The 27,875-nt window shown below is 39.1% G+C and overlaps 1 protein-coding gene and 1 long non-coding RNA gene across 3 annotated transcripts in view; one reads left to right on the top strand and one right to left on the bottom strand.

Moving 5' to 3' along the window:
- Window positions 1-1,144: 1,144 nt before the first annotated feature.
- On the top strand, window positions 1,145-27,776 carry LOC145420210 (uncharacterized). Of its 2 annotated transcripts, XR_013901513.1 has the most exons (3): window positions 1,918-2,929; window positions 12,047-12,141; window positions 27,549-27,776. It is a non-coding gene; the product is annotated as an uncharacterized LOC145420210 (long non-coding RNA). The 2 variants fall into 2 exon arrangements; XR_013901512.1 differs by lacking the exon at window positions 27,549-27,776 and having other exon boundaries at window positions 1,145-2,929; window positions 12,047-15,935.
- Window positions 24,843-27,875, bottom strand: part of LOC113035712 (uncharacterized) — a 29,976-nt gene continuing 26,943 nt past the window's right edge. Inside the window, exons 17-19 of the mRNA XM_080289214.1 lie at window positions 26,795-26,957; window positions 26,617-26,670; window positions 24,843-26,517 (exon numbers count right to left, since the gene is read on the bottom strand). Coding sequence (XP_080145340.1) covers window positions 26,264-26,517; window positions 26,617-26,670; window positions 26,795-26,957 — 471 coding nt within the window. The 3' untranslated portion in view covers window positions 24,843-26,263. The remainder of the gene's footprint in view (window positions 26,518-26,616; window positions 26,671-26,794; window positions 26,958-27,875) is intronic.

Below are 27,875 nucleotides of genomic sequence, written 5' to 3'. Positions count from 1 at the left end.
AATAGACATTTGTGGTTGAAATTAGACTTGTCCTGGGACAAAATACTCCAAAACATGATCTCAAATCCAAAATAGGTCTTCAGAACACCTTCCAAAATGTCTTTTTCTCTTGTCCAAGATTCTTGATCAAATCAAATCGCATATACAAATTGGACAAAAGTATTAGTGTGTCTGAAGACCCCAGAAAAACTTCCAACACACAAATGAATGACTTAGTAACATTGTTGTAGAGACCCACCTTTTAGCACATCCCAGCACACCCACTCACTTCACCAGATGCACCTTGTTTAGTTCTCTCACCTTTGATTGGGTGTGGTGCTTGTCCTCGATTGCACTCACCTGTCACACATTATATGTCACACATTATATAAGGACTGCATTCACTTTTGGCTCACTCTTTCTTCACTTCCACACGGGGCGGCAGCTGAGCTGTGGCAGTCCATGTGTGTCTTTGTTTCCTTCCTTCTTTGCCTTATTTATTTGAGAATAAAAGGAGAACCCTGAGAATAATTCTGAATTAGATGGCTGCTTTTTCTTATTCTAACCGGATGAGCCCATGATGCTGATTGCTTCAGCCCTGAACCTTCCTTCCTTCAAAACAAACATCGAGAACAGTCTAAAAGAAATCAATCGCTTAAACCACAATGCACAATTTAAAGATTATGAATATCTTTCTATAAATGTACTGACAGTGATTCAGTAACAAATGTTCCATAATTCAGACTATCTGCCGACGACAATAACAAAGACAAAGACAGTGATGTTCCCATTTTAAAACCTGTTTTTTTTTTCCCAATTACCAATTACAGTTTTTCTCATGCCTGACAATATGTATCCATCTAAATATGTGTTGCACAGAAATGGAATCTGAGGTTGCAGACCAAGAAAAATTCCACTTCTGCAGAAGAGACATCTTCAAGCTAGACTGAAGTATGTTAAGGATAACCTGGAGAAAGATTACGCATGCTAGAAATACATCTTTTGATCAGATGAGACGAAACTAGAACTCTATGGCCATAAAGGTGTTGCTTATCTTTGAAGAAAGATGAAGATGCATTCAACCCAAAGAACACCATTGCTACAGTGAAACCTGGTGGTGGGAGTATTATGATGTGGGGATGCTTCAGTGCGTGTAGAACTTGGAATCATGAAGAAAGAAGGATATGTGAAGATTTTGAAAGACAACCTTAAAGAATCTGCAGTAAACTGTTTGGTTGTCACTTTGCCTTCCAGTCTGTCTGCCAATGATCCAAAAATATGTTGTTTCTGGTGGAGAACTACCTCCTGGAGATCAAAGTGAACGTTATGGAGTGACCTGCGCAAAGACCTCACTTGAATCCTATTGAAAATCTGTGTGGTAAACTCATGCCAGAAGGTTATTAAATCTGCGGGAGCTTCAGAGATTCGGATGGACTAAGGATGGACTCAGTGGCGGTCCTAGCCTGTTTGGCGCCCTGGGCGAACACTCCCTCTGGCACCCCCCCGACATTATTTCCTTAGGGATTAATAAAGTATTTTGATTCTGATTTTGATTGTTTCAGGATGACCTGCCATTATCCAATGACACATCTGCTTACCTGTATCTTTTGCTCGTTTCTCCTCCTCTTCTTTTCTCTTTTTTCTAAACTGAGCACCTGATGGCTTTGAACTTTTCTTGTCCATCTTCCATTGGTTTTAATTTTGCACTCCAGTATGAACACCCATCCCCCAACCCGAGGATACCACAACATAACCTAATAGACTTACACCTTAGTTCACAGATTCGATTTGTCTAGGGTTTATTTCTGGGATTTTGCACAACCAGGGTCCAAATCATGAACACATAATAATACATAATGGGCTTGGATTTACAACATTATGAATGAAATGTGCTCTATTTGGAAGAAGCAGCCCCCCCCTCCCCTTTCGATGGGTTGTGTGTGAGACTTTAAATCATCAAACTGCAAATTATAAATTTTAAATTGTTATTGATCCCTTTACCACGTGTCTTAAAGTGTATATTTATTTTCTTACTCTTCTTATATTCATTGTTTGTTTACTTGCACTGCTGTAACTGGAGCCACGTCGTCTCGTCTCTCTGTATATTGGACTGTATGTAGCGGAGATGACAATAAAGTTTACTTTGACTTCATCAGCGAGCAGGCGCACCGAGGGCTCTCGCGCTCACTTTTCGTGTATAGAATTTCGAAAAAACATCGGTGCAAATTATAAGTCTGTATTATAATGTCTGGTGTTTTCATGTTTGTTGGTTTGTTTTAATTTTATTTTATTTTGCGAGTTGGTTGTCAGATGCTGCTCCAGCCAGCCAGAGAATCCGCCGCCGCCCCGCCCTCTCCTCCCTGTGTCGCAAGCAGCAGGCGCACCTTGCAAACGGAGGGCGCCCTTACTCCCAGCTAATGGACCATAGAAAACAAGTCGGTGCCTATGCCATTCCCGATATGCGCTGGCATGATGTCGGGGCAGCATAAGTAAGAGTAATTCTTTTTTTTATTTTTATTTTTATGCCGATGCCCGTGATGCCGCCCCCCACCATGATGCCGCCCCGGGCAACCGCCCGTGTCGCCCGTATCAAAAACCGCTACTGATGGACTAGGATTATTCAGCAGTTGCAAGTTGAAACAGACTGCAGACTGGATGGTGTACTGAGTATTGAAAAGTTGTCTTGAACAGCAAACATCAAAAATCCAAAACCAGAGGAATTATTTCTCTGTTATGACTTTGTCTCGGTGGCAGTGCCCAAATCGAAGGACCAATAGAAGCATGAACATAAAAAATAGCCCACAGACTGGTTCTTTTTTTGTACTGCCTCCTGGTGACAGTGCACAGCTACAACTGGTCTGCAAAGGTCTGTGTAGGAGCATGGTGTGGATGTGGGTATATTCATCTTGTTTACAATTTATGGTTGTGCACTGAGATTGCCCACTTTAAGGTGAGACGGTGTTTCTGTGTGTTTAAGATTTTTGAATGCATATGACTAGCATATATTAGACTTAGTGCCATTTCCTTATAGTTTCACTTCAGTAAGTACTGTGAAGAGTGAGAGAGCAGGCTGATCACAATGTATAGAATGATTGGGCAGAGGGGAAAAAAACAACTTAATTATGCATGGGTGATAACAGGCCTGCTGATTAGATCCTGTATTTAGTGAGGCTCTGCCTATTTATACAGACATTTGTTATATGACTTTATCACTCACCCATCCAAATCATTGAGTTCAGGTGTTCAAATCACTTCTATGGACACAGGTGTATAAAGTCAAGCACCTAAGCAGACGGTATTTACAAATATTTGTGAAAGAACGGGTGCTTAGGGTGATAGGATGCCACCTGTACAACAAATCTAGTCATGAAATTCCATGCTATTAAATATTCTACAGTCAACTGTTAGTGGTATTAGAACAAAGTGGAAGCAATTGGGAATGACAGCAAGTAAGCCACAAATGCCATAACACAGAGTGGGATCTATGGGCTCAAAATGTGGTCATAAATATTTTGTACTTGTAAAAAAGATTTGTATGTGTAAAAAAGATTTGTATGTGTAAAAAGAATTTGTGTGTGCGTAAAAAAGATTTGTATGTGTAAAAAAGATTTGTGTGTGCGTAAAAAAGATTTGTATGTGTAAAAAAGATTTGTGTGTGGACTTAGAAAAAAAAACCCTGCAAGTTACAAGTACGGATTTTTGACCCTATTTTTCTACCCTTCATCTGATTGGTCAATGTCATGTCAATCACACATGTAACAATCCAATCAGAGAACAGATGGGTTAGGCTGTCAGAGGGGCGCTTTTTTGAACTGCAGGTCCTTGAAGGGTGATACCGTTTGAAGCTGGAGGATCGCTATATAAATATCCGATAGCAGCTAGGTCCCCTAACTTTCAGTAGCTGTTGAAAGGAAAAAGTTGTGGTATATCAGTGGTTAGAAATAACATTATTACTTTAGGATTAGTTTAACACAAAGTCAGGGCTGACCCAGGACCATTACTGTGAGTCACAGTGCGCAGCATAAAAGTCCTTTCACATCGGATGCAGGATACGCTGCTAATGCTAACTGCTAACTAAAAGCAAAGGATCCAGAATTTGTTACGCTGGCTGCTGAGCTCTGTGGGTTTTTGCAGCAGCTCTACCTGTACTAGATGCACCTGCTCCTTGTCTTTTCTATCTCTGACTTTATGTCCTCTACAAGAGTTTGTTTTTTTTGCTAGTTCTTCAAATGTTCAATAAAAACATGTATGCTAATTCATAACGAAGAAAGCTTTGTAATGAAGACTGTCATTTCCAAAACACTGCCCGCCCCCACCCCGCGGTCCGCAGCGCTGTTGAAAAGGCTGTTGAAGTCCCTGTATTAAACACGTAGACCTGTGACATAAAAATCACCAAACTCGGACAACCACAGACTGTTTTCCTTCGTGGTGATGAAGGAAAACGCTGGGTTGGCATGTAAAAGGGCATTTATTCCCTTCAAAGACCTGCAGTTCAAAAAAAGCGCCCCTCGACAGCCAAACCCATCTGTTCTCTGATTGGATTGTTACATTTGTGATTGACATGACATTGACCAATCAGATGAAGGGAAGAAAAATAGGGTCAAAAATCCATACTTGTAACTTGCAGGGTTTTTTTTTCTAAGTCCACACACAAATCTTTTTTACGCACACACAAATCTTTTTTACACATACAAATCTTTTTTACGCACACGCAAATCTTTTTTACACATACAAATCTTTTTTACGCACACGCAAATTCTTTTTACACACACAAATCTTTTTTACACATACAAATCTTTTTTACACATACAAATCTTTTTTACACATACAAATCTTTTTTACACATACAAATCTTTTTTACGCACACGCAAATTCTTTTTACACATACAAATCTTTTTTACGCACACACAAATCTTTTTTACACATACAAATCTTTTTTACAAGTACAAAATATTTATGACCACATTTTGAGCCCATAGGGGATCAGCAGATTTTGAGGTAAATAATGACAAAGGTCACCAACTTTCTGCAGAGTCAATCATTAGACCTCCAAACTTCATGTGGCCTTCAGATTAGCTCAAGAACAGTGCGCAGAAAGCTTCATGGAATATGTTTCCATGGCTGAGTGATACATGACTGTATTGTCACAGTCCTTGGTCGCTAACCCAGTGTTTTGTATCTGTTTAATTTGTATTTCTTATTTGCTATTCCTGGCTTTAGTTCTCTTGATGTTATGTTTTATACTTCTAGCTTCTTGCTTCTGTACCTTCCCAGTGTTCCATGTTTGGTTACCTTTTTGTCTCTGTGTTTCATGTTTCCTCTGTGTCCAGGTCTGTCATGTTTCATGTCTCAGTGTCTAGTCTGTGTCTTTGTGAATTGTGCCATGTTTCCTGCTTTATTTTGATAGTCACTCTCCTGTGTGCAGTGTATCTAATTTTGCTTGTCTTATTATGTTTGCTTACTCTCTGCTGTGCTCTCCTGCTGTGTCTCATCCCCTCGTTATCCTTCAGTGTATTTAAGCCCCGTGTTTCTTTCTGTCAGTGTTGTGCCCTCATAATGCTGTGTGGTTTTTTCTTCAGTGTGCCCTGTGGCGGTGAGCCTAGTTTCTAGCTTCTCAGTGTTCAGTTATTCGTTTCCAGGTTCTAGTTTAGGTTTTATTTTTGCAAGTTTATTTAATGGAGTTTTCAGCTACAACGCAATACGGCTGCCTCTTTTAGTTCACCCTTGTCTCCGAGTCCTGCGTTTTGGTCCAGTTCTGCCTGCCACACGGCCGAACCATGACATTTAATGTGCCAAGTGTAGAGTTTGATACGGTGTGAATATGGTGTGGGGCTGAATGCTGCTGGGCTTGGACCCTTAGTTCCAGTGAAAGGAACTCTTAATGCATCAGCATACCAAGACATTTTAAACTATTTCATGCTCCCAATTCCTCAATTCCTAGAACATCTGACAGTATTTATCCACTTAAATATGTGCTGGGTTTCAAGTGTTCTCCTTTGAATCTCTCATCTTGTTGGTGATGACCATATTCACAAACTCCCTCTAATGAGGCTCTATTAACAACCTTTGTCTCCACCATGTGGTTGTCTCTCAGAAGAAGTACTCTCTGAAGTTTGTGAAGATGGCCAATAAGAGTGGAGTGAATTTCTTCTGACACTAATTGTCTCCTTGGACTTCTTCCTCCACCATCTCCTCCTAGAATAGGAGCAGCGCGTTTTCATAGCTGGGCTGTTTAGTCTGTTTAAATTGAGCTCTGGTTTAATTTTCCACTTCAGTGTAGTTTGTTTGTGAACACAGTAATCAGACTTGAGTGCAAGCCACACAACTGCACCAGGATCCTTTAGAGGAGGTGTTTTGTCTCACTTTGATTCCTCATAAACTCCCCAGCAGCTTGTTTATGGTGAGTGATGAGAACATGATGTGACCTTGATCCTGTACATTCTCTGTCGTTTCCTGCTTCTGATTAGTCCTATGAAGGCAGCACTTCTTTCAAAAGTGTGAAGCAGTGTGCTATTTTGAATACATCTCTTTGAAATTCATTTGTCACCATGCTCATATAGTTTTGCTTGAAACATCCACTGGTCCAGAGTACAGCACTTTCTTTCTAGTAAGTGGATGGAGCAATTTCAAGTGTCAATTTGGTTTTTCACGCAGTTTGGCTTACAGTTTTCACGGTGTTTTCCAACTAAACCACAGGAAAAAGGTTTATCAATAATAGCTGTTTTTGGTGAGGCATAAGCAGTCCAGTAAAACTGTAGTTTCAGCATTCTGATACAGAGTATATCCTCCTGAGAAACAGCTTATTTTTTTATGTCCTCTGTAATGGACATTTGTTTTTGGTCTGTATCTTTTGACTTATTTGAGCTACCCTCTTAGGTCCTGATGTATGACATAGAGGAAATCCTCGACTTTCCATTGATATCTCAGGTGTTTGGGTGGCCTCTTTTAACTCCAAAGGGGAAGGAAATTCCAAAAAAGGTTTAATGGGAAGATTATTTTTTCCTCGCTTCTCAGAAGGATATAGTGTAATTTCTATGTGAACATCAGTGAGGAACATTTTAATGTGATTTACAAATACTCCAGCAGAGGGAAACATTGCTCTAGGATTGCCTACCCACCAGCTAAAGCTGGCCTGTCACAACACTGAGAGTGACTCAGTATTCATCTCTTCGTGAAGTTTTAGACATGAAAGATTAAGTTCCAAGAACTAATGGATAAAAGAAAGCAATCATCTGCAACCAACACTACCAATCCTAACACTCAGCCTTTTTTTTTTTGTATTTTATACCCAGTTATAGATGCCAGATTGTGTGACACCCTGTGTTACCCTAACAATATCACATCAAAATACAACCACTGGTCTTCTTGTTATTAGAGTAGCAGGGATTTGGTTATTTACCCTTTTCTTAACTCCCTCATCTATAAATATTTAGGTGTTTGACATAATGGAGGTAAATTAACTGGGAGATCTTCAGTGAGGATGATCTTGAACTGACAGCTCAGTTAACAACAAAGCTCCCTGGAAAAAACAACAACCATAAAAATCTAATTATAAGCATCCCACATATATGATAGATTCCAACACAACAGTAGTTTCACACCAATAGAAAAATATGTCACAGCAATGCATCCATCAACCATTAGTTGTTGTTAGTTGTGGCCTGTGACTAAAATGAAATGAAAAGTAGCTGTACAAAAATCAGATTGTTGGGTGCTGAAGCCCTTACTATGGCAGACAGAAACATTCTTGTGAGATTTGTGAGGCTGTAATCAGAGAGTGATCCATTTTTTCAGGGGTCCAGCTGTGTGCTTTTGGTTCAGACCAATCAGCATCCTTGCAGCATGGTTATGTTCATGTTTTAGCTGTGTCGGTGTCTTAATGGCTCAGTAAATCTTTTCAAGTTAGATTTTTAGTGAATGTGTTTAGTAAACTGTCTGGTCTGTCTCCTGGTACAGTTGAAACGGCATAGTTCAATATGTCTGGAATGGATAGAATCCTGTTTAAAAACACACCCACACGACCTAAAGTGTCTCCAGCTATTACCGTGAGAGTCTGGTCTGGGTATTTGTCAAAAAATGTTGGCATGAGTAATTGAGGAGAATTTTACTCATGCCTCATTTTTTAGACAAAACTACTTGGATAGGTTAATTCAAATGAATTTGGGAGGATCTGGTGAAAACCCTGTCCACTGATGTGTAAGGAAGTGGAGCATGGAAGAAGGCAGAAATGTGTTTTCTTTCCAACAGTGGGATACTGTTAGAGTAAATTCCCTTTATACAGTAGGACTTCATCATAAGCATCTCTGACCATTCATGGCCTACCTCCCACGGCTTATAGTGTCTGGAGACTTCTTGGTAGTTCTCACTCGCAATTTTGTGAATATGCCTGCTATCTAAGCAATGTTTGTCATCTCATTTCTTTTGGGAAATGAGAAATCAAAACAAATTATGAGCCTTGAGTTTCTTTTTACTTTGATCATAAAACAGATATAGGTCTTGATGTCTGGTGATTGGGGGTTGTGGTAAATAAAGATAGCATTTAGAACTTTAAATATTTATTTGTATTCAAAACAAATCCTTTTCATATCTCCTCTTCTCTTGGTGTCCAGCACCTATAAGGTGTGGGGCACATCCACTGCACATCCCCTGGCTCTAACTCGGAAGGTAGAGTGGGTTGTTCACCAGTTTAGTATTTGGGAAAGAAACTAAACCCGGTATTGTTTCCCATGCCTCCATCTGGGTGTTAATGGGTGATTGACAGTTATAAGCATTTAGAAAACAGAGAGAAAAAACACCCACACATCTGTGGGGGGAAAAAACAAGCCCAGGCAATGTTTCTGTAATCTTTTACTGTCCAATTTAGGTAAGTGAATTATAGGCTCAGATTCCTTTTCTTACCTGAGAGGAGTGGTATACTATGGGTCTTGACCACTTGTGCATACATGGGCTGAGTTGCTGTGATGGCCTGATTAGTTATTTCTGTTTTGGTGATAATGAGAAGTTAAACATGTATACCCAGTCTTGAAGTGGATGACTAGTGGCTAACAAACAGACAGTATGGGTTTTTTTTAAATGTTAAAATAATAATAGAGAACAGACGTAATTCAAAACAACAACAACTGGAATTATGGAATTTCCTTGCTTGTGGATACCTCCTAATTTGATTGACATTTTCCCCAGAGCTACTCTGTGAAGGAAATTGTAGTGATGGCTGCTGTGTAGTAAACTGTGAGATACCAGCAGGCCCAGTGCCTTACACAGTAATAATGAACTGTGGCGTGTCATGAGATGCGAGGTATCTGATGAGGACATTTTGTATTGCATTAAGCTGGCCCCATATATCAGCATGACAGAGTCTGGCCTGTCTGTCGATGAATTAGTTGCATATGGCAGAATTAGTAATGCTGTTGATAATGTGGGTTTTTATGAGAATTTTACTCTTGCTGTATTGTTTTTTGTGTGCCGTTCTGTTAGTCTACGTTTTTTTTTGTTGTTTTTTGTTTTTACATTGTTCTACATCATTTAGTCACTAAAACTACTTGGATAGGTCTATTTGGGATGTATCCTGGCGTGTAGCTGAGGAGTAGCTTGTCACCAGACAACAACTTTACCACCTCACCTTTGTGTCTCTCAAAGACCTTTTCCATTGGTCTGCATGATAGTGAATAATGGCAAAAATGATGTATTTATTCAACAGTGAGGTAATTTTAGAACAAAATCCCTTTTACAGTATGACTTTATTCATTAAAATTGTAATGAGAGAGAATAGAGAATTTAGAGAATTTAATTGTCATTTGGCCCTAAATGACTCTGCTGGCAGACTTTGCAGATCAGTTCTGCCAGCAGGCTTTGAGCAAAGTCGATGGCCTACATCCAATGGTCTGTGGTTTCTGGAGACCTCTTAGCGGTTCTTGATCACAACTTCAGGAAATGTGTGCTGTCTCAGCAATGGTTTCCTCAGGCAGGAAATCACAACTAATGAGTGTGGAGCTGAATTATGTCTACTGAGTGGGTGTTTATCGCACATAAACATGACTGTTAGGAAACAGTTATTTTCTTACAGTTACTACAGTTATTTTTCATCATGAGAATATGTCAAACAAAAGAAAGTAACCCTTTTTGTTTTGCTTGTTTTTTTTTTGGGTTTTTTTTTTGGACAAATGGAAAGCTGCATTATTTACACATGGGATCAGCTGACGGCAGTAATTAGTCCTGTTATCCCTTCCAGTACTGGTCCATGGCCTGGGGGTTGGGGACCGCTGGCTTACATGATGTGCTTTGAACAAAAATGACTAAACCAACTTTTCCCAGCTGTGTCATGATTACTGGCGGCAGATCATATGTTTTAAGTGAGGACCCAAATGCAGACAACACAGCTGAGATGGAAGTGAACGAAAGCGAGACGCACCTTTGGTGCGTGGGCCAAAGGTGGAGGCCCGCAGTGAGATCTGCCCAGGCATGAGAGAGAGCAGTATTACAATAAATAAATGTAGCCTCGTGGGGCCGGCCTGAGATACACAGGGACCATGACAAAACAATAAACACTTTAACAAAGGAAAGGTGGATCATGGAACGTACCCACCAATGACGAAAGGGAAACGGTATGACGAGGGAAGTGGAAACACACGGGTAACATAGCTGGGATGAAAAGACATAATGACACAGGAAGAAGCAAAACTGAACACAGGACACAAGCTGTCAAAATAAAACAGGAAATAGACTAAGATGCAGTCTAGACGCTTGGCTCAACCACAACTGACCAGAACAGGAAAATATTTTTTAACTTGACTAATTAAACTAAGAAGAATGGGACCACAAAAGGAATTTAATTAAATAAACTTCAAGTCATCCGGAACTGAAGCTAAGATCTGAGCACACAAAGCCATAAAGAGCCCTTACAAATCATTCGAAAATAACAAAATTAAAAAAGAACTACACATTGAGTCGAAAACTCAGGACCATGAGTATTGTAAGTACTAGTCACTGTTACAGAACAGTTATAGATTTTGCATTTTACATTAAGTGCACGAGGTTTAATTTAATCTGTTGAAAAAAGATAAAATCTCTATCATCAGTGAATTCTTTATGGCTAGCAATATGATTTGGGGTCAAACAAACACTCAGTATCTGCAAAGTACTGTTTGAACTTTGAACCACTGAGGAATTTTGATCCGCTAGTTCAGAACTGTTTTCATTTAGTTGCATGTGGTTTAGGCTGCCCATTTAAATTCCTACCAAAGTATTTAGACTGTTTATTAGGTCTCAATACCAGTAAACTGGAACTCTGAGGAGAGTTGTGCAGAGATGACTGCTGTTGACCCTATGGTGTGTGCGCATTCATAGAGAGGTTTTTTTTTTTTAACACTGGACCACTTTCAGAATCATTTTATCATTTACATAATTTAGAATAAGCCTTCATCCATTATAACTGTGTCTGGTTTGTCCCCTGGTTTAGCTGAAATGCAATAGTTTATTATCTAGTCATCTGGCAGACTGTGAGTATGTCTGGAATAGATAGAATGCTGTTTAAAAACACACTCATACAACTTAAACTCTCTTCAACTATTAGCATGAGAGTCTGTACTGGCTGTTGAGAGATTATGCTGTACATTGAAGTGTTATTTATTTTGTGGAATGTTAGCATGAGTAATTTAGGAGAATTTTACTTTTGCTCCCTTTTTAGGCAATAAAACTACTTGGATAAGTTAATTCCAAATGAATTTGTGAGGTGTAGCTTGTCACAGCAGCTTTAGCAGAAACTCTTTCTCTCAAAGACCCTGTCCACTGATGTGCAACTAAGTGGAGCATGAAAGAAGCCAAATGTGCTTTCTTTCCAACAGTGGGCTACTGTTAGAATAAATTCACTTTTACAGAAGGGCTTCATTATTTAAAGTTTTAATGAAATAAAGAAAACTGAATTGGAATGCGATATGTGTTCTGATGGATGCCCGCTATAAAATTTCAGTTACAATGGAGCTAAAATCAAGTCTGGAGAGTCAGATATTACTGCGCTTAAGCATTGGCTGCAGAAGTTTGAAGTGTTTTCGTGTGTGTCTTTGTGATGCAGGTGCAGATAGGAGGTCGACGAGGAGCGGATGTGGGCGAAGAGGAGGTCGAATGGAGACATCAGGATAAGTTCTGGAAGAAGACAGACATCATTTGGTATTCTCGCAGTATAAAAACTGTATGGCCTGAACTCACAGAAAGGTCCAGCACTGTAACTAGTAATTTCAACTGCTGAAGAAAATTAAATATTTTTAAATGATAGATACTTTTTCCTGTACTCCCTTCTGAAAAATTTGAACACTACAAAAGCCTGCTTGATTCTTCTCTGGGTATAAAGGCCTACCTTTATATGCCTGCGGCTTGTGGTTTCTGAAAATCTCCTAATGGTTCTCATGCTCAGTGGTGCTAATTTTGGTCATTTTATAATGGTTATAAGGCTGAGGTGAGATTGAGGAAGTCAGCTGAGTGAAGATGAGTGACTAAATGTTTCTCCCACTGATAATAATTTGTCCAGATAAACAGAATCAACTTCCTGGAAGTCAGAAGACATTTTAAATTTCTATAAGCCAGGAACTAGTGAGAAGATCTATAAACAGCAGCAGAAATGTGGATTTCCGTGGTTAGGGGAAACTTACTTTTTGGTCACTGAACTGTGACATGGCTAACCTTGGGTAGCATATACTTCAGTGATTGATTGTTAATCTTAGAAGAAGCCCAGGGATGAAATTGGGATTCAAGTTGTGGCAGGTGTGCTTTGACTCATTCTGCTTTACCGTCATATAATTATTCGTTTACTGGAACAGCATTGGGGTCATTTTCCAGGCACACATACAATCCCTGAGAGTTCCTTTGGTTTTGTGTTAGGAAGGGTGGCTTGGTATTAACATCTGCCAAATCAAACATGCAGAGCCTCCCTCAATCCGGTCGTTAAGTCTGACGTCACTAGCCGTGTCTGGGCCTAAACTCCGCTGCAGGTCCATATATCAAACGATCACTATGGCATTACTGAGAGTTGAAAAACTGTCTAAAGTCTTTCATCTTTAATAAAATGATCAGCGTTCTGCTCTACCGGGTGTAACAATTGAGTTTAACATCCAGGCATCCATGAAAACGGAATTTATGACATTTAATGGAGTTAGAAGTTAGCAGGAAGTTAGCTCGCTAGCTTCTATCTAAATACAATATAGCATGTCCTGGTTTTGATTTTGGAAACAAATTAAAACGTACAGCTCTGTTATCACTTCCAGCATAAATGAAGACAGAAAACTAAACAGCAGTGACGTTTGTAGGGTTACTGAAGTTGGGCTAGCTGGTATATAATGATGTGCTACGTGACCGCTAGCGACACAGCTATGTTAGCATAATATAAACAAGCTAACTTTTTTTCCACTCGATAAAAGTTAACGTGAGTGTTCTCGGTGGTCAGGAACAAATGTAATCACATGGCAGGATGCTGTAAAAGGACCAAACTTCAGCCAGGAGAACAACTGAGATAATCCATCCACAATACGAGGTTAGTCATTCATATACTGCTTCATGGGCTGGGCTGTAGTTACATCCTAAGGTTTTAAAAACTGAGCTTAAATAAATGATTAGCGGTAATAAAAGCCGAGGGAGGTCAACAGTGATCACTGACTGTTTTAGGAGCTTTTTGAGATTAAATAGAAGAAAATACATAACATTAAACATGTTAACAACACAAAAGCCATATTAAACTCCAAAAAGAGAGACCACATCACTCCGGTCCTCTGCTCTCTCCACTGGCTCCCAGTTGCTTTTAGGATTGATTTTAAAATTTTACTGCTGGTTTTTAAGGTTCTTAACGGTACTGCACCTCCTTACCTGGCAGAGCTTCTTAGCATTTACCGCCCCAGGAGATCTTTGAGGTCAGCAGACCTGATGCTTTTAGATGTTCCCAGGTACAGATTAAAGACTAGGGGAGAGAGGGCTTTTGCTGTGGCTGCACCCAGACTGTGGAACAGTTTACCTCCTCACATCAGATTCTCCACAAGCCTAGTAACTTTTAAAACTGCTCTTAAAACTCACCTCTTCTCATTGGCTTTTAGCAAGGTTTAACTATCAGTGAGGTGTTTTATGTACTTGTGTTTTATTCTATTTTATATTTGTATTTTATTGTACAGCACTTTGGTCAGCCTTGACTTGACTAAACGCAGACTACTTTAGGCCCGCAAGTAGGATTCGTCACGTCATCACTTAACGACCGGATGAAAGCAGCTTTTTACCCATAATTGTAAGCATAGCGTCATTAGTCATACATACATAAGGAAATAGATATGAGAGGATAAAAATCGGAAGCAAGTTAAACTCTAAGGCAACTGGTGAAAAATAACAGGATAAGCATTATTTAAATGTTTATCTATTACTAGTTATGTTTTTGTAGCATGAATTCTTGTGGGGAGTTCTTTATCAGTAGGGCAGGCTGTAAATCTGAAGGAAAAAACAGTTAAAAAGTCTAAATTTATGCCGTCATTCATATTTTCCAAAGATGGATTGGAGTCTTTGCTGTGCTGACTCTGGACCCCAGGCCTTATGTTTGACACCTGCTTTAAAGGTATATGGACTGCATTGTATATGGACTAACTGAAAACTCAAAGCAATAAACATTTCACAGATTATTCACCAACTGAGTTATTCCATATACTTTCACTCTCTATTTACCTTTCACATACACCTATGGGCAATTTGGAATCAGAATTTAATCTAACATACATATCTTTGGACTGAGCGAGACAATGCAAGGAAAACCATGCAACCTTAGGTAGAACCTAGGTAGAAATCCAGAACTTTCATGCTGTGAAGGAGCAATGCTAAACAGTCACGAGCAGTTCTCTATTCCCTGGTTGGCATATGTCTCTGATTCTATAGCATATAGTTTTGACTTTAGCTTCATCACAAAGGCATTTGCCAAAAACACCAGGAGCACATGCTGTGGCCTGAAATGGAAACTGTTTGTAAATGCTGTTTATGCAGAGTTTCACCTCCAATAAAAACCATTACCAGTAGAGCTGGGCGATATATCGAGTTTTTAAAAAATATCGATATATTTTTATACGAGATATAAGATGTGACAATATCCTTTATATCGATATAGTCTATGTTACGTTATAATTATACTTGTGGAGCCACAAGTTTGCCTCTCTTTCGTCCGCTTTCGTCTTTACGCAACGTTACTCGGCCTCGCCTCTCCTTCACTGAACACAACTCCCCCTCCTCCCCCATCGCTTCACCTGCAGGAAGCGACAAGATGGACACCCCAAATCTCCGTTAACGAGTTACTGCGCATCGCCCCGTGTGTGGGGCTGGACGACGTCAACGTGTTAGCTAGCTAACCGCGCTAACGAGCTAACGACGCTAACGCCATGCAGCCCAGGGGCTGCACGGACTAAAATCCTTTCATTTTCTCAAAAGTTGACAGCGCGCCTTATGTATGAATTCTGGTTGTGCTTGATGGCCGCGAACCGATTTTATGTGAAACACGGCGCTCAGCAATCTGTCAAAAAATGCTTTAGTACGACTTTGATAAGCTACGGAGCTGCACCGCTTGATGGATTGTCGGAGGATTACGGCTGAGCCTCGCGGAGTGATACGTACTGTGCTTCAACGTAATATTACCTTACTGTGTATAAGGACCATAAATGGCACCTGTTAAGAGACGTGGTTGCGAAGCGGATTTCAAACTCCAGGCTGTCAGTCACGCAGTACAAGTTGGGAACAGAGCAGCTGTGAAATCTGTCTTTGTTATTGTGCTCAGCGTCTTTTAGTTTACATTTTGACTGCACAATTGTGAGCTTTTTGTTATGCACAAAAACAACATTGTTTTCTTTTATTTATGGAGCATTATTATTTAATAAATGCTCATAATTTATTTTTGAGTAAATTTTATGTACATCTGCTCTATGTTAATAAAAGTGCCTGTGTGACATCTGGGACACAGCTTTGACTAAGAACTCTCTTTTTGTTCTTACTTTATGACTTTAAAAAAATATATCGAGATATATATCTTATATCGCCATCCAGCTAAAAAATATCGAGATATGAATTTTGGGTCATATCGCCCAGCCCTAATTACCAGTGATTTAGAGTCAGAAAGACAGTTTTATTAGCATGTAGTTTAGCATATTATCACACATCCACTTCAGTGTTCGCTGGCTAGAGTTCAGCACCCTGAAAAAGTGGCACCCCCATGGTGCTATTTCTAAGCCCACTGTACTGAGTGCTCTCTCTCAGAGAAGACTATGTTGCAACCACTGTGAAATGTTTTAGCGTGCTTATGACTTTGTCTGTATGTATTTCTGGTCTGTAATATTGTATAATAATGTAATAAGATTTGACAGTGTACTAGCCAGACTCTACTCACACACACACACACACACACACACACACACACACACACACACACACACACACACAAAAGAAATGCTCCCAAGCTCCCAAGTGTTTCCTTGAACTATGACAAGATTGCTCTGCTCAGTACCAGAGGAAGTTGCCTTCCTTGTCCTTCCTTTTGTTTATTTTTGACTAATTTATGGCTGGATTTTACTCTGACCGAAGAAGGAAGCTTTTAACCTTTGTCTGTGACTTCATATCCTTTTGCCTCAGTGACATTTAAACATCTGTCATAATACACTACACATAATACACCTTCTAATTGTGTTAAGGGTCAGTTTGACCCATTCCAGTTTTTGTGTTGACCAAAGTACTGGTCATCCTTTCTTTTTCTTCATGAAAGTTTAAAAAAATAAATACATTAATATTAAACACAAATATTTTAGATGGAAAAACCCTAAATACAAAAAATATTTGTAAGAAAGAGATGAATAGGCAAATAATATAATAATATAAATTATAATAAAGAAAAAGAAAAAAAGAAGTTAGAAAATAAACTTTGAAAGCTTAAAAATAGTACTTGCTACCTGCTCATGCAACACCCATCCTGTGTAATTTCCCCATGGTCTTACCCAAGCAATGAACTCATTAGCTGAGCAATACCAGCAGACTTGGCGATCGTGGCTCAAGAGTTGGGAGTTCGCCTTGTAATCGGAAGGTTGCCGGTTCGAGCCCCGGCTTGGACAGTCTCGGTCGTTGTGTCCTTGGGCAAGACACTTCACCTGTTGCCTACTGGTGGTGGTCAGAGGGCCCGGTGGCGCTAGTGTCCGGCAGCCTCGCCTCTGTCAGTGCGCCCCAGGGTGGCTGTGGCTACAATGTAGCTTGCCATCACCAGTGTGTGTGAATGGGTGGATGACTGGATATGTAAAGCGCTTTGGGGTCCTTAGGGACTAGTAAAGCGCTATATAAATACAGGCCATTTACCATTATAAATTCTGGGAAAAACAGAAGTGATGTATTTCTGAATGGGTCAACCATTCTATGATGTTGATGTCATAGTAAATACTGGAGCAGTAAATACATTGGTCTTGTTTATCTTATATAGAATATATGCCATATAATAACAAATTCACAATAAATATCAGAAAGGAGTTAAAGGTAAAGTAAGTACCTGAAGTCATTTAATAGAAATAAAAAGAATGCTGTACTCATAAATATACCTTAATTAGTGTGCAATTACATTTCCAACAACTTGATGTGTTCCCATAAACTTAGAATGAATATATTAAAAAGACATAGGAGCTGACAACGTTTGTGAAAGCCGCCTTGTTGTCTTGCAATCTTGAATACAGTGGCTAAGATGGACATCAGTGTTCTGCCTAATAACATTTTATATTTGTGTGGCTAAAGGCTGGCCACATACATAGCATGCATTATAAGTTAGTGTCCATTTAAAAATCACAACTATCTCTTTCAAAAGTATATAACATTTGTGCATGTATGTTTTCCCTTATATCTTTCTCATCCTCCTCCAGCGCTCTCCATCCTCCCTCATTTTCACCTCAAGCAGATAGGTAAGAAAACTGAACTACATTTACTGAACTCTACTGATATCTACCTTTAAATTTGTTGTCCGGTGTATGGGGTTTTTAATCACAGGACTGACTCTTCCAGTGCGCTTTAAAATGTAACTTTAATGAGTTTTGCTGCACATTTTTGTTTATAACTTGTTTTGTAGCTGTAGTGTGTGTGAGTGCAAGAATAGTTTCACATAAGTGACAGTATGAATGCACTCACTGTTTAATTATGTTTTTTATTTTTTATGGAATAGCAAAGTAACTTGAGCCAAATCCCCCCTATCAGAGTTAGTTGCCTGTCCAGTTCACATAGTCTTGTGCTAATACTGTGTGGGAGAAAACCTGAGTAGTTGAAAGGATCTTGCACAAGAACCTAAAAGCATCGTCCAATTACAAGGTTTGAACAGAGAACCTTTTTACTGGCAGGAAACATCTGCCAAATCGAACATGCAGAGCCTCCCTAAACACCTCTATCACTTATATTCATGTCTTTTTATGATAGCAATATTTAATTACTCCATAAAATACATTTTTCTTTAGGACAGCAAACACCACCAAACAAAGGCCATAAATTCCACCCACATCTCCATCTCCGAGTTAATCAAGAAAAAAAACCTGGCACAATGCAACGGACAGGAGGAAGGAAGGAAGGAAGGAGTGGCAACGGATCATTGATGCGGGAGCCAAAATGAGTCATATTTAATACTCCTGATTAAGGCTTATAAAAACAGTTGTGTCCTGTATAAAATTTGTCCTTCGCCCCCCAAAATCCCCAGTTGTATTACACCATGAAGTCATTGCATTCAGTAAAAAGGGAAGTTGTTATAAAAGAAAAATTGCTGTGGGAGTTCCACATCTCTGAACTTCCCCAGTGGCATTAAGATTTTGTACACACTGGGAGATACCACTGCCATTCCATTTATAGGAAGTCTATAAATGGAATGGAAAAACATATCTTACGGAAATGTTTGTCAATCCAGTTGTTCAGTGATGACACGACGAATCCTACTTCCGGGCCTAAAGTAGTCTGCGTTTAATATGGCTTTTGTGTTGTTAACATGTTTAATGTTATGTATTTTCTTCTATTTGATCTCAAAAAGCTCCTAAAACAGTCAGTGATCACTGTTGACCTCCCTCGGCTTTTATTACCGCTAATCATTTATTTAAGCTCAGTTTTTAAAACCTTAGGATGTAACTACAGCCCAGCCCATGCAGCAGTATATGAATGACTAACCTCGTATTATGGATGGATTATCTCAGTTGTTCTCCTGGCTGAAGTTTGGTCCTTTTACAGCATCCTGCCATGCGATTACATTTGTTCCTGACCACCGAGAACACTCACGTTAACTTTTATCGAGTGGAAAAAAAGTTAGCTTGTTTATATTATGCTAACATAGCTGTGTCGCTAGCGGTCACGTAGCACATCATTATATACCAGCTAGCCCAACTTCAGTAACCCTACAAACGTCACTGCTGTTTAGTTTTCTGTCTTCATTTATGCTGGAAGTGATAACAGAGCTGTACGTTTTAATTTGTTTCCAAAACTCCGCAGTCAGGACATGCTATATTGTATTTAGATAGAAGCTAGCGAGCTAACTCCCTGCTAACTTCTAACTCCGTAAAATGTCATAAATTCCGTTTTCATGGATGCCTGGATGTTAAACTCAATTATTACACCTGGTAGAGCAGAACGCTGATCATTTTATTAAAGATGAAAGACTTTAGACAGTTTTTCAACTCTTAGTAATGCCATAGTGATCGTTTGATATATGGACCTGCAGTGGAGTTTAGGTCCAGACACGGCTAGTGACATCAGACTGAACAACCGGATAGGTTCATTTCCTGACCCCCTCTCTAAAGTTTACCACATTAGTATAACTTTGTGGGTGCTATCAATTTAGGACCATTATGTTTACATTTTCACTGGTATGTAGTAGAGATGGACCGATCCGATATTACGTATCGGTATCGGTCCGATACTGACCTAAATTACTGGATCGGATATCGGAGAAAAATAAAAAATGTAATCCGATCCATTAAATATCACGAAAGCACCTCACAAAACTTGCAACACGCCGTAACTCACCTCAGAACGTTAGCACGTCGGAGCAGTATGCATCACGTGATAGAGCGGCTGTAGCATGCGGGACCTGTGGTCTGGATAGCATTTGGAGCTTCGCTAGCAACATTTCATCTCCGACAAAGTTATTCCCGAGAGAAGTAAAACAAGTGTGTAAGTCCATCTCTGAATGTTTGTAAAGCATTCCTGCCTTAAGCTTAACAAGCGACTACCTCTTCTTGTTGCTACTTCAATCATGAAACTGCTTAATGATCAGCTGATCAGCTTTTCTGTCGCGAGTCCGTGTCTCTTGTTTGTTTTTGGCCCACTTTGCACCAGAAAGAGGAAACCAGCGGCTGAACAACAGCAGCACGTTTAAGCTTGATCAGCTGTTGTTAGAATTTATTTAATATTACTTTCTACACGAGGATCTTTTTCTACGTAGCTGACGGCTGGTAACTGTGCAGGGGCGGATCTAGCAAAGTTTAGCCAGGGGGGCCGATAGGGCATTAACAGGGAAAAGGGGGCACAAAGACATACTTTTCTTTCTTATTCTCATTTAAAATGTCTAGCTTTTAATAAATAATTATCTGACACCCAAAGTTTTAATTTGATGTAAAATGAATAGAAGTCAATTACTGTATATAGTGACTATTAAGTCTAATATAAATACCCTAGTAAGCTATAGTACTTTTTCCTTTGGGAAGGTACCATCTGTGCAGTCTGCAATTTTGTTGAAGAAAGATGTTGAATCTATTTAATATTTCTTGAAAAATAATTGATTTCTGTGCATTTTTTTTCACACTGCATCAAATTAAGGTTGATTACGTCGATTAAGCATCATGAGGTGGAGTGTGAGGGGTGGTTCCCTATTTTTTATTTATTTATTTTTGTTGTTGCTGGGAGTTGGAGCCCTATTAGTTAGGTTGCTTAATATTTACGCTAAGTACTCTTTAGAATACCAGAATAGGGAGGATGGTGTAGGTTTGAGTTTATTAGATTGATCAGTATTGCTGAACTATGAAATTTTTTTTTTTGCATACAGGTATAACAGAATAGCTTTAGTGTAGTTGTTGTTTTAAACTTGAGTATGAACTTATACAAAATGCAGCAAGATATTTAAAAAAACAGTTTTGTCGATTAAAAAACACTATATCGGATTCATATCAGTATCGGCAGATATCCAAATTTATGATATCGGTATCGGACATAAAAAAGTGGTATCGTGCCATCTCTAGTATGTAGCCCACACACAGGAGGGCTGCTGTACATGAGCAATACCAGCAGACTTGGCGAAGCAATTCACTGGAAAGATTCGACACATTCACAGGGTTTCATCACACCGAGACAAGTTTGTCTCGCCCTTGTTTTCCCCCAATGGTGTTCCTGAGTGCCATCTTAAAGGTTCCAGGCGGCATACCTTTCTTCATTGTCATGTGTAAAGGCTGGAGACTGATTTCCTTCCATGAATGCTTTACAGCAATTTGAGGTAATAAGCAACAGCAACAAAACAAGTAATATTTGTACATTATTTTATCAGTCCACATCCTCACTACTTAGAGAACAGTTTCTCCAGTTGATAATATGTTGGTAACACTTGCTTCTGAGTCTATAAGTGGCTTTAACTGTATCTTACATCTGTGCATCTCAGTGATCCACCTTCACTCCCCGTTGTGAGCCACAAAAATACCGAATGAACCTGCTGTCTTCCAGTTGTCATAAACACACTTATAAACTGGACAATATGTGTTCTACTAGTTTTTGCTTTTCTCTAAACTCTCTGTGCTTCCACTTTAATATTTTTCCCCTTTTCTTTCTGTAAAAGAAACCGCTTCTGTGTTTTGTAAATGTGAACATGAGGCCACCTCCAAATACTAAAAAAAGTATTCTCTCACTTCAGTGGCATGTCAGGTATTTTTGGTGTGTCCCTTAAAGCTGCCAGTATGCTGTTAGTGGTGTTTTCCCTGTTGTGCACAGTACATTTTTATTTGCACCATATTCCAGTGGGAATTGTGGGCTTAACGGGAAAGAATCACATGTAAAGGCTGATTGAGTGCCAGCTGCAACGTGTTTCCTCGACTTTGAGCATTTTAAATTCCCTTCCACATAGTCATTGTTAGAAAAAACACACAAGATCAGAAGATAGGGAGAGGTTGTTTATTGTTTCAAAAATGACTCCATACATCATTCTCAGCAAAGGTCACAAGCCTCCCATGCTTCTTCATATTTTGCCAGCAAAATGGGAAATAGATGCAACGGTCTGTTTAACATAGTGCAAACATAAATCGACACCCTTCCACTGATATCGTTTCTGATGGGGCTTTGGTGTACAGTATATGATCAACTGGAGGCCCAGATCCATCTCTGTAGTCCACTGTCAGCACTTTGCTGTATTTTTTCCCTGTTTCTTAAAGACATCACTTTCAAATACTGTTCACTTGCATACCTTCCAATGTGACAAGAATAATCGAAAAGAAAGGATAAGCATATCGCTTTCATGTTATGTATTATGTGGTTGTGTGATGAAGCCAAAAAAGTCAGTCTTATATTCTGATTTCTAAAGTACATGATTAAGTTTTTAAATATTAACTTTATTTTAAATTGTTCCCAGATTTTTAAAGGGTGCTGTAACATTTTTGTATTATATATGCAGGTTTCATATAAAGACACATCTGTGTTTTTTAAATAAATGTTGAGCTAGTGGAAATCAGCAGTTAGGCATTTTCACATGAATTATCTTACAAACAGTGTTTTTGCCAGTCTTGTTTTTGTGTCATGTAAAATATACAGTAGCCTGCATCATTTAGAACAGGGGTTGGCTATAATTTTTTCCAAAGGGTCACAAATGTCAGTAAATGTCAAGCTGGTGGAAATCAGCAGTAAGGCATTTTCACATGAATCGTCTTACAGTGTTTTTGCCAGTCTTGTCTTGTCATCATGTCATGTTAGCAGTTTCATTCTGTGTGCTTGAATGTTTATGAAACCTCTCACTGTTTGCATCTGCGAATGAGTAATGCTTGTTATAAAGTTGTGCTCGGTCACAAATCCTGCATGCATTATGTCATGAAGTGATTGTAACAGGAAACTGATGTGAGCTCAAAGCTACTGTTGTTTCTTCAGTGACAAACACGACATAACTTTGAAGGATTCACTTGCATGCATCCATACATAAATAAAAGTCAAAACTTCAAAATAAAAGCATCACACCCTGCATAGCATGAAATAGTTTTCAGTTATCTTTTATTGTTTACAAGTGACTGCACGCGGACCAGAGTGGAAGGGTTAAGAGGCTGAGTGTTGCCCACAGGCTTTAAAAAACCCTGGTCTGTCAACAGGTATGTCTTCAATGGTAAAAAGGTGAATTCTCTGCTAAGTGTCTGTAAAGAGTTTATGGGGGCTAGAATATCAGATATATATGCTTCAGTTAAGTGTTAAACAGGAATCAACAGCTCCCCTCTCTTTTGACAGAATAGAGCAGGGGTGTCGAACTCCAGGCCTCGAGGGCGGTGTCCTGCAGGTTTTAAATAACACCCTGGGTGAACACACCTGAATCAAATGATTAGTTCATTACCAGGTTTCTGGAGAACTTCAAGACATGTTGGGGAGGTAATTTAGCCATTTAAATCCCCTGCGTTGGATCAAGGACACATATAAAACCTGCAGGACAGGGTCCCTTGAGGCCTGGAGTTTGACACCTGTGGAATAGAGGTTTCAATCGGAGTCTAAAAGGATGTGACAGAGTGGAGAAAAAGAAGGTAAGAATGAGGCTGACCTTTCCTTCAGACTCTCTGGAGAAAGGAGGACACAGACAAGTTAAGTACACGGCTGTCAAAAACCAAGCAAACTGGTAAACAAGGCTAGGTAGTGAGAGATGTTTATAAAACTACAACACGAGTAGGATATTGGAGTGAGTCTAGAGGTGTGGGACCTGATTGACCCTAGGCACAGACCGAAGGGCAGCAGGTCAAACCGGTGGTGGGCATGGTGCAAAGGCGTCACCGGTCTTGGTCCTGGTTTTCATGAGAAAGGCTGCTGTCGGGGGTTGGGGGGCTCTGGCCTTTGAAGTTGGTGAGGGCTTGACTGCCTCTCTACACTTGGCGGTGGTTGTCTGTCTGGAAGCCCTTAATCCTTCTCCTGGAGGTCTCCTTGGCTTGTTTGATGCCCCTCCTCGGGTTGGCTCTGGCAGTGCTCTCCAGAGAACTGTCCCCCAGCCTGAAGGCTGTGTTTCGAGTTCTGATCAGAGCCTGTTCTTCATTCGTCTTCCAGGGTTTCCGGTTAGGAAGAACTCAGGTGGTTTTGGTCACTGTCACATTCACTACACACCACTTAGAGTAGAAAAGGACAGACAGAGTGAAGGTCTCCAGGTAGTCCTGTAAAGTCCTGTAGCTGGAGGGGAGCATGCTCGAGCCACAAGATCTACATCTACAACATATAACCCAGTGTAATGTATTAAATATAATGAGATGTTTCTAAATGGTTGAACAGCAGCATGTGACTGCAACATTAAATCCCAAGGAAAAATCTGGACCTTAAATCAAATCCGATGACATTGTGTTTTATAAAGAATTTTAAAAAGAGCAAAAAAAACAAACAAACCAAAAAATGAAAAAATTATGCACTCCCTAGTATGTTTTGGGTATGTGGTATCCATATGGGTATCCGTAAAGTAAAGTAAGAAAAATAAGCACAGAGTATTGATTTATTATCTAATTCTGTTGAATATCTACGAATATACAAATAAACAATGTGTATATAAAATGTAGTAATAGTTATGTATATATAGTCCAATAAATTGTTATGTAATAAAAAGTAATAAAGTAATAAATAAAATAATAAGTAATAAAAGTAATAAAAAAAATCACACACACATTCAATTATTCTTATCTTCTTATTTATTTAAAACTTAATAATACAGGAGGTGCTATTAAATATTAAATATAAACATGCAATATAATATATAATATATATACTGTATATCATGAGCTTGTCCTGTTAGTAGCTTAAAGGTATGTTCTTACCAATTTAGTAAAGACACAGTACAATAAATGCCAAACATCTTCCCGAAAGTCACATATATAAAAATAACTTGGGTCAAGGTGATTAAAAGTAGGTACTTACAAAGAAACAGAAATATTGCATTTTTAGAGGGATCAGTGAGAACTGGGGTGCTTATAATAATGGTATTGTCAACTAACCATTTGACAGTTACAAGCTTTATCTTTCAAATAAACCATGCTTTACAGTACATTTATACATTCAATTGTATGGTTCAAAAAGTGCAAATAGTTGCCATTTACAATTTAGTTCAGTGCAAAAAAGAGGCATAGAAATAACAGTCACAAAAATTTCAAATGACAAACAATATTAGCTGATAGCAGTTTAGCTTATGTGACCGTTAAGCTGTATGCTAACATTCTTGCATGCCTTGCTTCCTGTTACACTGATAGCTAAGGTGTTAGCTACTGTTAATTTCAAACCAACACTAGCTTGGATATCCTAGTTACTACTTTAGCTTTTTAAGACTTTGAAAGATAATGGTCATATTGCATTACTGCATGTATAAGTTAACAACACTGTGCACTAATTAGCTGTGTAACAGTAGTAATTACCGAGCACACATTTTGGGATGCGTTCAAAAACAGAGCAACATGGTTTGGATGGAAATGAGCGTTGAACATTTAATGCATTACTGATAGCAACTTGTAAGTAATATCACTAATAACTAATTCTGGATTTTTTAAATTTAAACAGTTGAAAAGTAATGCAATCCCTAATCAAGTTAATTTTTTCTATAATGCATTATTGAGTAAACATATTTCAGTTAATGAATTAATTCAATTGAGTTACATGTTCTTCAATTATTTAGGTAACAAAAAGATTAAAAAGATCACATTTTAAAACATTTTCATGTGTGCTTGCACAACAATAACTAATGTAAAAATAAAATGTGTGATAGAAATATGGCTGGTTCTTTGATTTTATGCTTACACCAGCAAAGTGCCCAAATGTTAAGCTTCAATGGTCTTTCCTTTTAGGGTAGAGTTTTACAAATTAATGGGCATTTCTAAGGTTCAGTGTTATATTGTTAATAGACCATGTAAGAGAACATCCCTGTAATGAGTACTTTAACACTACATTCTTCTGAGGATAAAAAACCCCTATGCATTACTCTTAGTGTAGCACTATTTTAGAGTAAGAAAACCAGCACTGAGTAAATAAAAATTAATTACTTGTTCTAAGACAAAAACAAGGGAATAGCTAATAACTGACCATACATAGATCAGACAGTGGTGATCTAAGATGAACATTTATAAAAAATGAAATGGAGCGACTGAAGAACAGAGTCATGGTTGAAATCAGTGAAAATATTAACGTTGTTAAAGATGTAGGTCTTCCCAAGAAACAGTTTAGGTGATTTGCAGTGATCATCTATGTCCAAGATGTGATGCAAAGGCAGAGCTGTCACGTTGGAATATTTCCCATGAACCCATAGCACATTCCTGAACACAACGCTCTTCACAGACACACTTTCCACAGTCCCAATGTACACTAAATAAAGAGATACACAAGTACATTACATTAAAAACCCATAAAAAAATTTAAGAACAACATTTGTTCCAATATTGAAAATTATAGATGATATCTTACTTTCTTTGCAGAGATCACTTGTGTTTAGATTATTCAAAGATAGAAGTCTGGATCCTAAAAAAAGAACATTACAGGCATATTATTGGTCAAACGCATTACCTCAACTGTGCTATGAAGTCAAAATGACACAAAATGAAGTTTAACTTTGTGAGAGGACATTTAAGCAGACACAACAGACCATGCATCATGTTTCTCTGATCCTTTCCTGGTTCATGGATTCTTCTCAGCCTCTCCGCACAGCATGAGCACAGGCTGGTGTTGTAATAGAGGTGACCACAGCATCCAAATCCTGTCTTGACAGAGTAAATCACCTCTTTTTCCTGGCTTGAGCAGCAAATATCCTGGTTTTGAAAAGATATATAATTCATTATGGTTAATGAAAGCATAATCGTTTGCAACCAGTGAGGCCACAACATTAAGTTCAGTCAGTAATTTTGGTACGTTGGCTGAATTTAGCTATATTTTTTGCACATGGGAACGAAGAATGGATTTGACTTAAGTTATTCTGACTGTCAGATATACAGTAAATAGATCCAGAGTGCAGTTCAAACATAGATTTCACTATGGCCTTAGAGAAAACTGCTTAGAGGAGCTCACTGAGCCTGATATTAACAATAACTACTCCAACTTCGCAACTGTTTTATGTTATAAGATCTTATGATTGTCACGGCCAGGGGATCAGCAGGCCGCTGACTAGTAGCGTTCTCTCTCTCTCTTGTTCTCTCTCTTGCTCTCTCTCTCGCTCTCTCGCCAGGGCGGAACTCATGGTGGATTCATGCCCTTGGCCCACGCCAGTGCAGCCAGCATTTAAGCCAGGGAGTGGCTTCTACTCATTGCTGGATCTCCGCGTGTGACTCGCGTCAGTGCAGCCCAGCTCTGAGCAAGTTCTTCCCTGCGCAAAACCTCTAACGTGTGTTTCCTTCTGTACATAGATCCCCTGGACCCGACCCTGCATTCCCCGAGTGGATTCCTGTTTTTTTGTGAGTGTTTGGAGAGAGACTGGTCACGATAGGAGAGAGTCAGAAGAGGAGCAAGTGTCTTTTCCCTACCTGGATTTCCCCGGAGCCTTTTCCCTGTCACCGCTTTGTATATAGCACTATCCCTGCACTAATTGTATATACACCTGGTGGAACTGTAATAAATACCAACTGTGCCTCTGAGTCCTGCGTGTGAGTCCTCAAGCGAACCGTGACAATGATATAATACAGTGTAAGACATGAATAGATGCACAAACAACAGATCCTCAGATAACACCATTA

This window comes from Astatotilapia calliptera, chromosome 14 (genome assembly GCF_964374335.1).
Source record: "Astatotilapia calliptera chromosome 14, fAstCal68.1, whole genome shotgun sequence".
Lineage (NCBI taxonomy): Eukaryota > Metazoa > Chordata > Actinopteri > Cichliformes > Cichlidae > Astatotilapia > Astatotilapia calliptera.
Note: the sequence above shows the minus strand (reverse complement) of the source record. Positions and strands in the feature narration are given on the sequence as shown.